The 12,679-nt window shown below is 51.4% G+C and overlaps 1 protein-coding gene across 1 annotated transcript; it reads right to left on the bottom strand.

The window, feature by feature from the left end:
- Positions 1 to 4,389: 4,389 nt before the first annotated feature.
- Positions 4,390 to 8,223, bottom strand: LOC100908255 (nucleolin 1). The gene is made up of 3 exons (XM_003739480.2): positions 8,131 to 8,223; positions 5,486 to 5,793; positions 4,390 to 5,325 (listed from the first exon to the last, which is right to left on the bottom strand). Exons 1-3 carry the CDS (start codon positions 8,171 to 8,173, stop codon positions 4,978 to 4,980), a joined length of 699 nt encoding a protein of 232 aa, XP_003739528.1. The 5' UTR covers positions 8,174 to 8,223; the 3' UTR covers positions 4,390 to 4,977.
- Between the last annotated feature and the right edge of the window lie 4,456 nt (positions 8,224 to 12,679).

The raw sequence follows: 12,679 nt of genomic DNA, 5'->3' as shown, positions 1-12,679 counted from the left end.
CGAGGTCAGTGGAGTCGATTCTGCTCTCCTGTCCGGTCCCTGGCATTCGAGTATCATTCTTCCGGACAAAGAGTCTGCGGAAACACGTTTCGGCTTTGTTCTTCCAGAAGCTGAAGACAAGTAGTGCTGAAGGGAAGACGAGGATCAAAAGAATGGTGGGATCTCCTGCCCCCCCAACTCGTTCCCCGGCTGTCGGCGGTGTCAGACTAGATTCAAAGCTGAGCGACGCATTCTCTTGAGGCATACGAATACAGTGTTCTGCATTATTTCTCTTCTTTCAGTGGGCTCTTTTTTCCAAAGGTATGCGTTCGAAGTGCTCGGCATCCGTCATGGAAATCAGATGCTTCGTGCCGGGCAACCTGGAGCTACAGAACAGATGGAAAAATGCTTCACACGCCAGAATATATTTAGCAAAAAAACCGTAGAGGACTCTTGACAGACGATTGAGGAGAAGAGTACTAGGGAATATTGGGGAGTGGAATGTCAGAGAGAGCTGTGCGTAGAGCTTCTGATTCCGGACTCCAGGCCGGAGGGGAATCCAGGCGTGCGTTTTTCTGAAGATCCAAAGAGGATCGACTCACTGATTTTCGGCTCTTGAAGGTCAAACTGCTTCCTCGATGGATGTCCGAGTTCTGAATCGAGGAAAGGCAAAAACACTCACGCAGGCCTTATCAGATTCCCATCGGAATCCGGGAATGGGATGTTCACCGCGCGTTTCCTCCCTCGGAAACTAATACTCGCTTCCTGGCTCCGGAAATGCCGAGCCCGGAGCGGCGAGGAAGGTACGTTCACGACGAAAACGATGGCAACCGCATTGATCGCCGTGACGTCTAATCATTATAAAGGTAGCGAGCCCTCCCTAGATCTGACTCGAAGCGTCTCGTCACTCGGAATGATGATGGTAGTGCCGAGCTGCTACACAGACGTCGGCAATATAAATATCAATGGCGGCCTCCTCATTCGATGTATTATTACCATTTCTAAATTTATCTACTTCCTTTATATTTAGCTGTCGCGCGACTAGGGCACGCGGCCGGTCTGTTGCCCCGTCTAGCAGGCTGGTCGGCTCGTCCTGGCCTGTATCACGTCCCTCTCGGAAGATCCATCTCCTGATCTGCTCCTCACCCTCGGATCCACGCCTCCGCATTCAAGGCATCAGAAATCCCCAATCGATCCCGAAAAACTTCGATACCGAATTCGCTCGGCGAAGTTTGCGAGACCCTCCGCTAAATCCCGTCGTCGATCCTCAAGTTTCAGGGAGCAGACAGCGCCTTGCTACGGGTCTCCGAGGTCCGGAACCTCCGAGTCGCTGAGATTAATTAGTCAGAAAAACAACACTGAACGGAAGGGAAGACTAACCTGACGGAGCAAACGGCGACAACAACTACCTCCGACACAACCGACAATTACCCCCGCAGTGGCAATAATACCGGGAAAAAATAAGTGTAAACCATTCGAGGCGAAGAGGTCGCGATGTTCGTATGACTTGGGAGTGGACAGGAATTTTCTACGTTAGATCAGCGATTCTCCCGTGCTTGTCAATATTGTCGCAAACAGCTGACGTTCGACGTAAACAAGCGTATGCTGCGCGACAGCTTGAATTCCATAATTCAGCCGTGTTCGAACGTATACGGCATCGGAAGAGGGGTCAAACTCGTTCGCCCCGAGCTCACCGGAGACGACTCTCCGCTCCCTGGAGCACACTGTCAGCCAGTTCTTCCGGACGGTGATTCCGTCCCGGCCGGCCGTCCTGACTGCGCAAGTGAATTACGCGGACGTGAAACGAGCGTTCTTCCCTCGAAAAAGATCTCGCGCAGTTCAAGGAGCGGGTCGCCGGAGTTACATAGTTCTAGCCCTGATGAGCCAATTGTGTTACGTCATAGCAGGTGGGGGAAAGTCTAGTCGACGTGCCAATTACCAAGAGCTGATTGACTTTTGTCATGACAGTTTTCGATACGCCACGAACTCGCCGCGCGATGCTTGGAGACAGACGACAGAAAACGCCATACGTCCCCCTCGTATTCCTGACGGAGAAATTCCTCCGACGATTCCCAGAGCTGACAGGAGCAACCAGTGTCTGTCTCGTCATCGACGTCACGCAGACCCATGCTCGAGGCATGAGTCGTCGTTGCTAACGGCATATTTCTATCAAGCACTCACCTCAGATCCCGTGGTACAGATTACGGTTGTCACCGTCCTGTTCCCCGCTTACAGGGCTCCTGGAGTCACTGAGTGAAACGAGAACAACAACGGAAGCAATCAATGCGAAGTAAACGTCGGTATCGTTGAGTTCGTTGTTCGAAAAGATACAGCCGACTGTCGAAGACGAACTTTGTCACCGAGTGGCAAGTCGACAACGATCACTCTGTGAGTAGGTCTCACACGCTGAGCAGAGGATGCCACTAGTGCCAGTCGACTCTGCGCCTATCTGTTTGCCAGGCTGCTCAGTGGTTTGCTTGCCTGCCCGCCTGCCTGCTAGACACATCCAGCAAGGTAAGATAGCCAGCCACCGTGCTCACACACGGAGAGCTTTCCGCGCGCATGCGTCTTCTCTGAAGGCCACCGGGCCCCCTCCAGAGCGACCTCGAGCCTTCAGCGCCCCCTGGCGAGGAGGCCGACGTGGAGAACGACGGCGACCTCACTGTCCTCATATCAACCGGACTCATGGCACCTTGGCCAGCCACCGCGACCGCAGTCGATACGGCGGAAGGCGAAACGAATGTCATCCTCGAAAGGACAGACGGCACCGCAGGTGTTGTTTGGCCTGGGATCAACGTCTTTGCCGAGGAACCCCCGCTCCGGAAGCCTCATGTTCTGAGAGAATCGGACGGGGATCCGCGGGAGAATCGGGTCATATAACAAACAATAACCCCAACGACCAACCGAGGCTTCCCTCTCCATTCTGACACCTGTAGCCCACTGTACTAAATCATGCGCCTTCCTCCGTTCGTTCGCCTGCGAAGCCAATCGAGGGACATCGCCAGCAACCGCGGGAGCGAGCCGGCTCGCCTTCATATATTGTTCACGCTATGGAACCACATTGAGCCAAATGGGCATTTCTGGCGGATAGAGTTAATTTCCACCGCGATCCCGCTCATTCTTGTCCAATTCGATGTTCAGAAGGAGCTGACCGTCTGCTGGGAGCACTTGATGCGACTGACGAAGGTCACGCTGCAACTTCCCTTAGCGGTCCAGTTTCCAATCGGTCGCCGGGCGCAAGCAGGGACACTTGGAAAGCGAACTTCAATTTATCAATGGGGACGAATAGGAGAGGCTCAGATTTTCGTCTTTTTCGATTTCGAACCGGACTCCATTGTCCAGCGATTGGATAGGAGGTGGCAACTTTTAAATTTGAGGCTCTAGTTCTTCCCGATCCTACACAAATGTTGCCCCGGTAGGAACTCGATCTAAGACCTCAAGAGCACAATAATTTGCTCCAGAACAGTATCAAGTTTGAAGTTCATGAGCAGATCAACTCACGGCGCCTTTTCACTCCATTCCGATTCCTACTTCTATACTCCTTCAGACCCGCAGATCCACGGGTGAAAAGAACCGTAGATTCGAGCTCCATCCGAAACTACGACTTCAGCTGTCTCTGCAATTGTCCACGATTTGTGGGGCTAGCGGAGTCGTAAAAGTTTGTTCCCCACGTTTCTCCACACTCTGACAAGTACTCTATGCTATGATGCGCGACAGATTTCCGTCTTCACTTTCGTCAGCCTAAAATGGCCAATTGGCCCACTGGGGCGCTGTATAAAATATGGTTCATCAAAGCACGCCAACCGGTATTGGGAAACTGACACCTCGGCGCTCCCAGCGGACGAGTTGAGTAGAGGCTGTCCTAGATGAGTATCTACTATACAACGTGGGCCAGAGCGCTCTGAATACTCGCAGCATCGGCCAAGCCCAGCCGCACGTTTGATGAAGCAGCTGTTCAAGGGTAATATTCACGTTGAATTTCACAGTCCCGGACGCTACACAGGAGTGACGTGCGCGATCAAGCTGAGGAGATCCCTCTTCCGACTCGATGTCCCTCTTTTTCCAGTCTCTAAATTTTCTTATTATTCCGATCCTATTCAGCGGCGTACCGAGTCACAGGGAAAGGGGGCGGAGACCCTTCGAGGAGTTTTCCCGCTCCCCGCAGACATTGAATTTACAGAGAAGGTCATCCTCAACCCTCCCTCGCTCCTTCCAACTCATCGCCCCCCACCCTGTCTTGCGGAAACAACATTCCGAATACGCCTCCGGCTATGACGGTAGTGTCGCATGTGACCGCTAATGCTGGATGAGACATGCTTTCCGAGCTGTGATCAGCCTCCGCGATAACGCTGGATAGCCCCTTGATGAGTTGCTCATAGAAACCAAATATTGACAGAATTGTCTGAGTGTAGGTACACGTTCGAGATCATCCCCACGTGCTCCCTTCGACATTTATTCCATCCTCATATTTTGCCTTTGAAATTTTCCCCATCTGAGGATTCGAGATGATATCCGGAAGGAACTCTTGATTGCCTCGCGTTCCGTAACTTATGTGATACATGATATTTTCTGCACATGCTTTTCTTGAGAAAAAAATCTGCATCGAACGTCCGGAAACAGTGTCTTGACTCCGCACACAAATTCGAAGTCACCTCCGATACAATTGTTCCCATCCACCGATATGCTCTCAGTCTACAGCGTTGAGGACTTATTGTATGTACACCGAAAATCGACGCTTGATGATAACTCAGGAAGGTGAATAGAGCGCCAAAAAAAGCCGCTCCATATCGATAATAATAATAATAATTAGGGGAGTTTTGGACAGTGTGTGTGTTGGAGAAACGGCGACCAGAGACCACTGATTGACCCGAAATGAATGAAGACGCGACGGAGAAAACCATCGAGTTCCATCGAGGATCGGCTCAGACTTCCCGGCTCTTTTCTTGTGAAGTGAAATCTTCAATCGTAGTCTTTTGAAGCGAGCCTCCTCCCTACATTTTAATCAGCTGCGGAGAAGTGCTTCTTGAGATGCTTGAGCATTCCGAACATTCGGACTCGTTTCTGACCGAACACTTCTTGCAACTGTTCGTCCAAAATCGCGAACTGACGATTATCCGGGTCTAGCAGGCTTCTCTCCCTGACGATAGCGTACATCTTTTTCACAACCGCGTTCCTTGACATGTGTTCCTCCCCCATCACCGCGGATAGCTCAGGCGAGAGCTTGAGATCCTTCATATAACCCGTTTTGGCCTTTTTACCGCCAGCTCCGCTGGTGGTTGTGGTTGGTTTGCGGGCCTTTGCACTCCCATTCGAGGCTCTCTTCTTCCTCTTCTTCCGCTCGTCTTCCTATATGAGGAGAAAAAAAAAGTTCTAAAGACTTGCGAACTCATGATCGGCTATCATATCATTTGGATCCATTCTCGTCTAATCGTGGGAATCGGCTGCCCCCGATGGAGAGATCTTCGCAGAGCAGGGAAATTGATGGAATGAAGCGGGTCAAAATTACCGAATCATCATCGTCGCTGGGTTCTTCCGACTCTTCATCAGAGTCTGAGCCTTTGGAACGTTTCTTCTTGGGCGCTGGTTTTCGTGGTGGCGGCATCCGTTTCTTGGGCTTTTCATCTTCTTCGGAGTAGTCGTCGTCATCGTCCTCCGAATCTTTCTTCTCGTCTCCCTCGAGTTCGGTTAGGACATCCATAACGACCTTATCGATTTCCTGCTTGCGGCTGGTGAAGTCGCACTCGAACTTTCCATTCAGATGGGCTCTCACCTTCTTCGAGGAAGCCGAGAGAAGATCAGCTCCTTTGAGGAATTCTGTAAGGAATCGTCAACTTTGAGATATCGTCCTAATGACGGGAACAGTTAACCAGAAGCTATGATCGTTTCCTCTATGAGTGATACACATATGGCTCCGCATTTGGGATCCGCGTGGTGGTGCTCAATCGCCGCGAGCGGGATTCCCGATCGTGTTCTTAGGATGGGCCGAGCCCGACTTTGAACATTCATACTTTCATTCGAAGGCTGGTGATGTGTATCTTTAATTGCACCCCGCTTCATTGATTGAGATCGCATGCGAATTTGCCCTGAGGAACTGACGAACACCGATTTCATGCGGTGACAGGAGAAGCCGCAGAAGCGTGAGCCGATAGATGTCCGACAAATCTGTCGTACGCTCAACGCCTTCGAGCTTTGTCAAGCTGGACCTCCGTCGCTCGGAGTTTACAGGCGCTGCATCGAAGAATTCAGCCAATTCTCAAGGCTGACCTGTCGAACGTAATGCCTGAGGATCACGTTCGTTACCGAGCCGAAAGTTGCCGCGGATCTCTCGATTCTCCCCTCGCGGTCGAGTCCCGTGAGCCAGGCCGGCTCCTCGTTCCTTCGTTCAGATTTCAATTCGACCGCATTGATCCCGCAGCGGGTTAATGAAAACGAGCAACCTGTTCTGTTCGGACGATGGGTCAGGGAAGCGACAAAGGGAACAGGGGGTGTAGAGGCGCAGGCTTACCGCCGCGCGACATTATTCCGCGATTGCGATGAGACCGTTCCCGAGCTCCGAACCTAATAATCGGAGCAAAGCGATGGTATGAGCCCGCCTCGAATCCTGACGGCACACACTGGGGGCTCAAGTTCCCAGGTAGGAATTATTAGAACGGACCAGAAGTGGAATACTTCTTTCATCGATGGAGAGTATCATCGTTCTCGATTCGAATCGATGCGGGCGTGCCCAGAAGAATTTTTATACCCTCTCTACAGGGAAGTTTCCATGATTTTCAGGCTGAACAGATCCTTGAAACGTGGAGCTACTTGGCAAAAATTATGCTTCGATCCCGTTGGGTTTCGATCCACACCAGTGCCAATGGTTATCGTTGTCTCCTTCCTCGGCAACACTTGAAGATATCCATCGCCCCAGACGTGTTACCTGACACCGCATTGGCATCCTCGCATCAGGTGCCGCGACCCGAAGAAGGACTCGACCGCATATTGATAATCTTCCCGGCTCTCTTACGATTGGATACTTACTCGTTTTCTCTTCGCGATTGTTGCAACGAGGGGGATGCCGAATCAATAAGCAATGGCGACTCCGCCAGAGGCGGGGAACAAAAATTGGAACACCGACGCAGTCAGGGACGGCAGTAAAATGACGGAGGTGACGACCGACTCGGGGATTCCGCTTTTACAGACCGCGGCATGCATCACGGAGGAGGGATTTGATTTCGGATTCGAATTCCCCCTATGACGTATCGATACCCTAACTTTTTCACGGAGAAAAAGTGAGGTTCTTACTTCCGCCGAATATAAGGAATAGGCTTCCAAGGTCACGAAAGGAGCGAGCATCGGCCGCAAGCGCTGCGACGGATGACGAAGCGACCAATCTCCGACAAAAAGGATTCCGAAATCACAAGCGAAGCGTGATCCGGGGACTCTCTAGCTCGAGACGAGCGCTCTGTATCCACGGCATTCTCTCCGAAATCGTTCTTCCGCGACGTTGAGTGGATTTTTAACGTGACAGGAACGCGAGACAAAGCAATTGAGGTCTGGGATAATAACGCCGCTCCACCTCCAAACTCAGCAAAGATATCCACCGGCGAGGTTCGACATCTCTTGTCCGCGGTCGACTTTGGAGAAGAGGCCTTCGACTTGAGAACGCCCCCGGAGCTTCACAAGCTCCCGGGACAGAGCCGGAGGTGAGATCCAGAAGTTTTGCTCCTCATGCACTGACACTCTTCAGGGCAGATGCGAGGTGGGGTCACGGGAAAACGTTTACGGAGTTGGGATTTCGCGTGATCCAAGCAGAATCTCTCCATGTTCCGTTCTTAGTCAATCGCGTCTCTGTGAAGATTTGGGACATAGTCACCTTCCGCCAACGACGAAGCTTTTGGTACACAAAATTTCGACATCATAAGCGCGGACGAGCATCGTTCCGAGACCAGCTACGGTAGTTTGAGGCTGGAAACTTCCCAACAGGAACGCAGTTAGCTCGCATCCACGCCGCGCCGCTCACCGAATGGGTGCCCCCGGCCGGAAGGATCCTCCACCACCGCAGGAAGTACACAATTTCTCGACTACCTCTCGGGCTGACAGCTTCGCGGAAGTCTTGAGAGTGATGTCTGTCGTCAATAACTGCAGTCAATGATTGGCAAAAGTACAAACCTTTGATTTCCTCGCGGAGGGTCTCAATTGCGGTATCAGCCATGTTGTGTGCAGTAGCAAACAGCAAGCCGCACTCTGTGATCAACACTCCAATGTTTTGTGTTTTGTGTTGCTGCGTCTAACAGACGACCGATCACAGGATGCATCTAGCTCCCCGGGCCATTTGAAAATTCTGTGATCGTGCGGCTCTCCTCGCGATACGTGGTTCGCGTTCCGCCACACTGTTCCGTCAACGATACCCTGCACGGGATCAATGTGAAATATCATTTGGGAGACTCGTCTCGGGGATCGATCGGAACCGTCGTCCTGACTTAGAGTCTGCGATCCGACGACTCCCGGGGTGGCGCAAGAATTCAGCATAGATCATCATCATGACCGCTCCGTTCTGATGTCTGCTAAGCTCGCTACTAAGCGGTTAATAATCAACGTATCATCCTCTCGGCTCTAGGATCGCGAGATCGGAAAACTCCACGACGCTCACATTCGTGCGTATTCCGGGAATCGTTCAGCTCGAGGGATCAGAGACTCCTGGACGATTGCGGCCACCGATGGTGGGGACGTGTAGGCAATGATAAAAATCCGAAAAATGATCTCTGTTGGAGCTTTCAGCAGTACCGGGCGGACCTTCCGCTTCTGTTTCTGTTTCATGATCTGGACTCGATCCCGGCCGTCACGCTTTGACTACGAGATCTCTTTGACCCCGCAGTGTGATGCTGAAGGGGAAGGGACCTTCAGGAACGATGATCTGGAGATCAGCGGTTTCTATCTCCTGATCTTTGCGGGATCCTCAATATTGTCCGAGACTCACAGAATGTTCACGGAGCTTCAAAGCTTCCTTGAGCTTTCATATCGGCTCATTCATTGATAAACGGTCCTTCGTATGAATTTCGGTCGATCATATCCCTTGATGAATGATTTCCCGTTTGAGTTGTGGGCTAGTTCATCTTAAAGCGGAAGAGATTGCTATCCGGAAGAGAATCGCTTCCTTGAGTGGAAGTGGCTCGGGTGTTCAGGGAAAAACGCCATGACAGGAGATCAGCGAGTGATCGTAGACTTTCATCGCGAGGTACCCGGCGAGCCGGAGGTTCATTGACTTCACCGTTCTCGAGAGCTCCTGCGTGAGCCTGAAGCCGAAGGGAGATCACTTCCGACGAATGTGCTTGGAATTCTCGAGCACTTTCGGGCGAGCATCTGTACATGTACTGGAAGTGTTTTCTAAGCTTGGTAATCCACGGTAGGCGGCTTACCTCTCGAGTTGACGGAGCTGGACTCTCTCGGGTTCTCACTGTCACGGATGACATGAGTCTCTTGCAAAGTGACCGACCACTCTCCTCCGAAGGGATTGACCAGTCTCGATAGGCAGAGATCGATTCATGCAGGATCGACCATCCAATCTTCGAGCTCTGGCCTCACCCGTCCACATTCAAGGGAAGTGTCGGACGCTGAGCTACGCCTGATAAAATGTCGTCTCACACGTTTCAAGATCGATCTCATGTATCTTATTCTCCCGCGAAGCAGTTGCCGTGGGCAGTCGGCGGATTCATATTGTGAAAAATCCGGCAGTGGATTCCCTGGGGTTTCGGTTCCTAGAGCACTATGTAGGGTGGTATTCAATTCTTGCTGGGTACGGCTCACAATGAAAACCATCTCGCTCTCGCTGAGACGAGTTACATACTGACATTTTATTTTTCCACAAGGAGCTTTTGCCACGCGACGAAAGCGCGCGCGCGTTTGAATACAGGGTGGGGAGATCGCTATGATTGCACAATAATGAGATATGTAAGGAATTCGACACATTGTATATCAAGGACGTCTCACGAAATGCGTGGAACTGAATATTTCCCCGAGGGCGTTCAATAGAACATACATACCCCCCTTAGCGAACATGATACAGCGAAAGAAACGAGACTGGGAGCAAAGACATATCCTTAGGCTCGCAAGCAGTTCCGACTGACTGAATCAAGGAGTGAGCTTCATTATAGACGCAGACCATCCCCGATGAAATCCGGAATCGTTGATGACGATATAGATTCTGGCTTCGCGCCGTTACACCAAGGTTTCCGTTAGTCGGGTCGAGCAAATTGATTAATCAGGTTTGGCTTCGTGACAACATCCAAGGGTCGTTTATTTCCGCCTCTGATACTCACAGCACTCTTGGGGAGCGGAAGAACTCCTACACCTTACAGATGATATGACTTTTCACAGATGAATTTCTCGAAATCGAATTCGCGATTAGGCTCTGACTCTGTAGCCGAACTTTCTGGGATCATTTTTATTGTCCAGAGCCACCTGACCAACACTCGCGATTGCCCCGGAGAGAGCATGATATCTGGGGGAAATCATCTTCGCGGGTTCGTTGAGATGAACTACCGGATCGTAGGGTTTGCTCGCATCGGGAGCGTATTCCACGCCTCGAGCTCCGACCAGAGGTGGACTTCTCGAATTTATGCCGTATATCGAGGTACTGTGCTCTTGGACGAAGGCCCCGGCGAAGATCGGGGCAGTCCTTGGAATCGATGTGAAGTGATTGGCGGAAAGTGCATTATCCGACGCTAGAGCGAAGAGACGTGCTCTGTCGGCACCACCTGATGAGTAGGGGGGGACTCTCTTCGCATAGGGAGCCGGGAATCGCACTTGCAGAACTGGGGAAGATTTGGTCACCTCACCGATGGTTGTTCCTATGGGTATCCTGCCGAAAACATCACCAAATCGCGCATACTGGTCGACACTGTAGTAATGATCATCCGGATGCGATGTCCCTACCACTGGCGGGATCGAACCCACGACAGCGACAGCCGCAGCCACGCGCGACACGAAGGACAGCATTCTGTCCAGAAACTTGTCTCTCCCACTTACGCGGCTTTTATATCGATGAGGAGAGATCTTGTCGTTTCGATGAGTTTCGTTCTCTCAAGACTTGCACGTCATGGCTGAGGTCCAAACAAGATTAAAAATGAGTTTCTCTGACTGACGATTCGGGTAGATATCAGTTTTCAACGACTATTCGTGAGAATTACAAAATTTCTAATACATAGTAATCACTGGGCGAGATTTCGTACACCTCGTTTCTGGAAATCTGTCTATTGTATTCAAAACGTGGCGCTTCAACAGAAGTCTTCCGTTTCTGAGTGACTGCAAGAACCCCACAGGCCCTGATTTGCGCCGGAGAAGCCACTCGACACGTTTTCCGACGCGTCGTCAGGAAAGGAATCAGAAGACTCCGGAAACTCGTCGAATTGAAATTCCGCTTCTGGTGGATCCAAGGCTTGAACGAATCAATTCGGAGTCTGGACCCATCGGTATGGGAGTTGAGTATGGGACAATCTGTACGACAATTCCTAGGGAGAAGATTCTGATTGCTAAGCCCCGGGGTTCTCCTCCGAGCTCCATCGTCAGCGATCAGATTCGCACCTTCTCCCGAGACGAAATTCATCTTCCGACAAGCGACTCCCTTCTGAGCTCGGAGGAGTTAGGGTAGCGATGAAACATCATCGCGTAGCTTCGGAACAGAGTGGCGGTCAGATTCAAGGAGATTCCCTCCAGAATCGGAAGCCCAAGGCTCGTGGGGCCCTGCCGGAATTCTTCGTGAGAAGCAAGCAACACCCACATCCAGTTCGGGAGACCCGCTGGGCTCCCGAGTGGTGTAAGTGTTCTTCCGCTTGAGTCGTACGACGATACGGGTCTCGTTCTAAATATTCCCAAGGTGCTATATTCTGAAAGGAGTAGCGATGATCTGTTCAAGCAGCTCGAGCACGAGGAGTGGATTTTTGCAGAAAATCTCTTTCGGGCGAGCTACGTGCGCAGGGTGCAAAGCTCGCATTGGTGTACCGAGTGAAGTGTGCATCAAAACTCCGAGGCCGCTCACGGTCTTCCGTGGTCGATAATAACGGTCGAACCCCCAAGCACATACATTTTCACAGCAATCGCTCTCAATCTTGGCTAGAGGAAACGTTCCGGCGGTTTGGAGTGTTTTTCCTGAGATCCGATCCCGGGGGCTTCCGGGTGGACCGACTTGCGTATGAAACGCACCTCAGGATTCCAGAGCGAAACTCCCGACATCCGGCCATAGATCCGAAATTTCGTTTGCGATCTCAGAATCAGAAGATCTATTCTGTGTCTTCTTCTACGACTGTAGGGGTGAGGCCTCAAAATAGATTGAGCATTGGCTTCAACTCCGTTCTCGGCTTGATCCTTAGTTTAGGCGAGTCTCAAACAGAATTTCTGCAAGGGCGAGTCGTGACGAGGATAGTGTCGGTCATGACGCGACAGGAATTCGGATCTGCTCCGTTGGGGACCGAACCAATATTCTTCCACCCACTCCGCATTTTTTGTGTCATTGGTGCTTTCAAGTTCCGCGCGAGCGACTTGCGCGCTCGTTCTCCCTTTAGTGTTTTTCCAGTTTATTCACTCCAGCATAAAAAAACAAGACGAGGATCGACAGCTGAATTCACCAAACTCTCCCCGGAGAACGACATGGACGCTTGCTCCGGATCAAAAACAAACGTCTCTCGATCGGAGGGTTCATTCGGTGAGTTTGCAGAGTGCCATT

Source organism: Galendromus occidentalis, unplaced genomic scaffold (assembly GCF_000255335.2).
Source record: "Galendromus occidentalis unplaced genomic scaffold, Mocc_1.1 scf7180000076543, whole genome shotgun sequence".
Taxonomy (NCBI): domain Eukaryota; kingdom Metazoa; phylum Arthropoda; class Arachnida; order Mesostigmata; family Phytoseiidae; genus Galendromus; species Galendromus occidentalis.
Note: the sequence above shows the minus strand (reverse complement) of the source record. Positions and strands in the feature narration are given on the sequence as shown.